Genomic DNA, 2,147 nt, shown 5'->3' with positions numbered 1-2,147 from the left:
AACTTGCAACATCATCTCTCCAGCTGTGTGTGCGTGCGTGCGTGCATGTGTGTGTGCGTGCGTGCGTGTGCGTGCGTGTGTGTGTGTGTGTGTGTGTGTGTGTGTGTGTGTGTGTGTGCGCGCGTGGGCGTGCGTGCGTGCGTGCATGTGTGTGTGCGTGCACGCGTGCTTGCATACATGCAAATGCCGGAGTGCACTTGTGTGTGTGTGAGTGTGTATGTGTTTACGCTTGGCGCATATGCATGCTTGTGTATGTACTCTGCACGTGTGTGTCCGTAGTACAGTATGTATTGCGTGCTTATGCTTACATGTGTGCCTGTGCGCTTGTATGCTTATGTGATGTGTGTTTGTGTGTGTGCAGGGTTGTTGCGCCGCATAGAGCCATGCGGTGGGTCGTGGTTGTGATGTGTATGGGGCTGCTGCTGCTCTGCTGTGGCCCGGCTGATGCCCAGAGTCGGAGGAAGAAGAAGGAGAGAGACAGGGAACGGGAGAGAGAGAGGGAGCGGGAGAGGGAGAGATCACAGAACCTCATCATCAGAGAAGATGGGAAAAGCAGTGGTATGCACACACACACACACACACACACACACACACACACACACACACACACACACACACACACACACACACACACACACACACACACACACACACACACACACACACACACGCTCACTCACAACAGGTTTATTATGGTGCTCATTGTCTATGATGATGATGAAAGCAATTGTTGTCAGAGGAATATAAACACATGCACGCACGCGCACACACACACTCACATACACATCAAGCAGACAAGACACATAAACATTATTATTATGACGCTCATCATCTGAAATGATGGTGAAAGCAATTGTTGTCCGAAGAACACACTCACACACACTCACACACACACACACACACACACACACACACACACACACACACACACACACACACACACACACACACACACACACACACACACACACACACACGCACACACACACACACACAGTTGCAATTTTGTCAGACATAAAGATAATAACTATGCTGTATATTGCATGATGGTACGGTTCGCTTTTTCTTCTTGTCCTCTTTCTTATATTCTTCCTCTTTTCTCATTTCCTCTCATCTCTTCCTTTCACTTTTTCTTCTTTTTGTTCTGTCACCCTCTTGACCCCTCCTCTCCTGTCTGTTACTCATTTTTCTCTCTCTCCTTATCTTTCTTTTCTCTGTGTCACCCCTCTCTCTCCCCTTGCTCTCATCTTCGCTGTTTTCTCTCTTTCTTTCACACTATTCCACTCCCACTCTTTCAACACATCACCCCCTTCCCCTTTCTTCTAATTGCAACCTCTCCCAATTCTCTCACTCTGCTTCTCTCTCTATTGATCTGTCCATTATTCCCTCAACTTCCCATCTCTCTTCTCTTCTCTTCTCTTCTCTTCTCTTCTCTTCTCTTCTCTTCTCTTCTCTTCTCTTCTCTTCTCTTCTCTTCTCTTCTCTTCTCTTCTCTTGTCTTCTCTTCTTCTCTTCTCATTTCCCATTTTTCCATTCTCTCTCTCTCTCTCTGCCCCTCTCTTCCCCTCTATCTATCTCTGCCTCGATCTCTCTGCCTCCTTACATCTCTTCTCTTCTTTTTCTTATCTCATCACGACCCCCTCCCCTCCTCCATCCATCTTTCCTTCATTCCTCTCTCTCCCATCTCTCCGTCCAACCCTCTCCTCTATTCATCTTCCCTTCTTCCCTTCTTCCCATCTCTCCGTCCCCAGCCCCTCTGATGTGTCCCCTGGAGCTGGCCTTCCTGGTGGACAGTTCGGAGAAGGCCAAGCTGCAGCTGTTTGAGCGACAGCGGGACTTCGTCCTGCGTTTCAGCACGCGCCTGATGCAGCTGCAGGTGCAGGGCTGGAGAGTGCGCCCCCGCCTGGCCGTTCTGCAGTACAGCAGCTCCGTGTCTGTGGAGCACAACTTCAGAGACTGGCAGGTTGGTAAAAAAAGTGCTGTGTTATTTCAACACTTGCAGTTGATTTAAAAGGTTCTTGTGTACTTGGCCCCAGAGTATTCTCTAATCATTAGAGTCTAATGGCATGAATAGACCAGATGCGACGTGAACGATCCAGCGATGGAAGTAATTGACTTTGCATTGAGTTTCTGGCGACCGAAGAGAC

General features: G+C 48.8%; 1 protein-coding gene across 1 annotated transcript in view; it reads left to right on the top strand.

The window, feature by feature from the left end:
- The first annotated feature begins 383 nt into the window (after positions 1–383).
- Positions 384–2,147, top strand: part of col28a1a (collagen, type XXVIII, alpha 1a) — a 36,680-nt gene continuing 34,916 nt past the window's right edge. The window contains exons 1-2 of the mRNA XM_063186148.1: positions 384–510; positions 1,755–1,963. Coding sequence (XP_063042218.1) covers positions 384–510; positions 1,755–1,963 — 336 coding nt within the window. The remainder of the gene's footprint in view (positions 511–1,754; positions 1,964–2,147) is intronic.

This window comes from Engraulis encrasicolus, chromosome 20 (assembly GCF_034702125.1).
Source record: "Engraulis encrasicolus isolate BLACKSEA-1 chromosome 20, IST_EnEncr_1.0, whole genome shotgun sequence".
NCBI classification, from domain to species: Eukaryota; Metazoa; Chordata; class Actinopteri; order Clupeiformes; family Engraulidae; genus Engraulis; species Engraulis encrasicolus.
The sequence above is the reverse complement of the archived record's forward strand: the minus strand, read 5'-3'. Positions and strand labels throughout refer to the sequence as shown.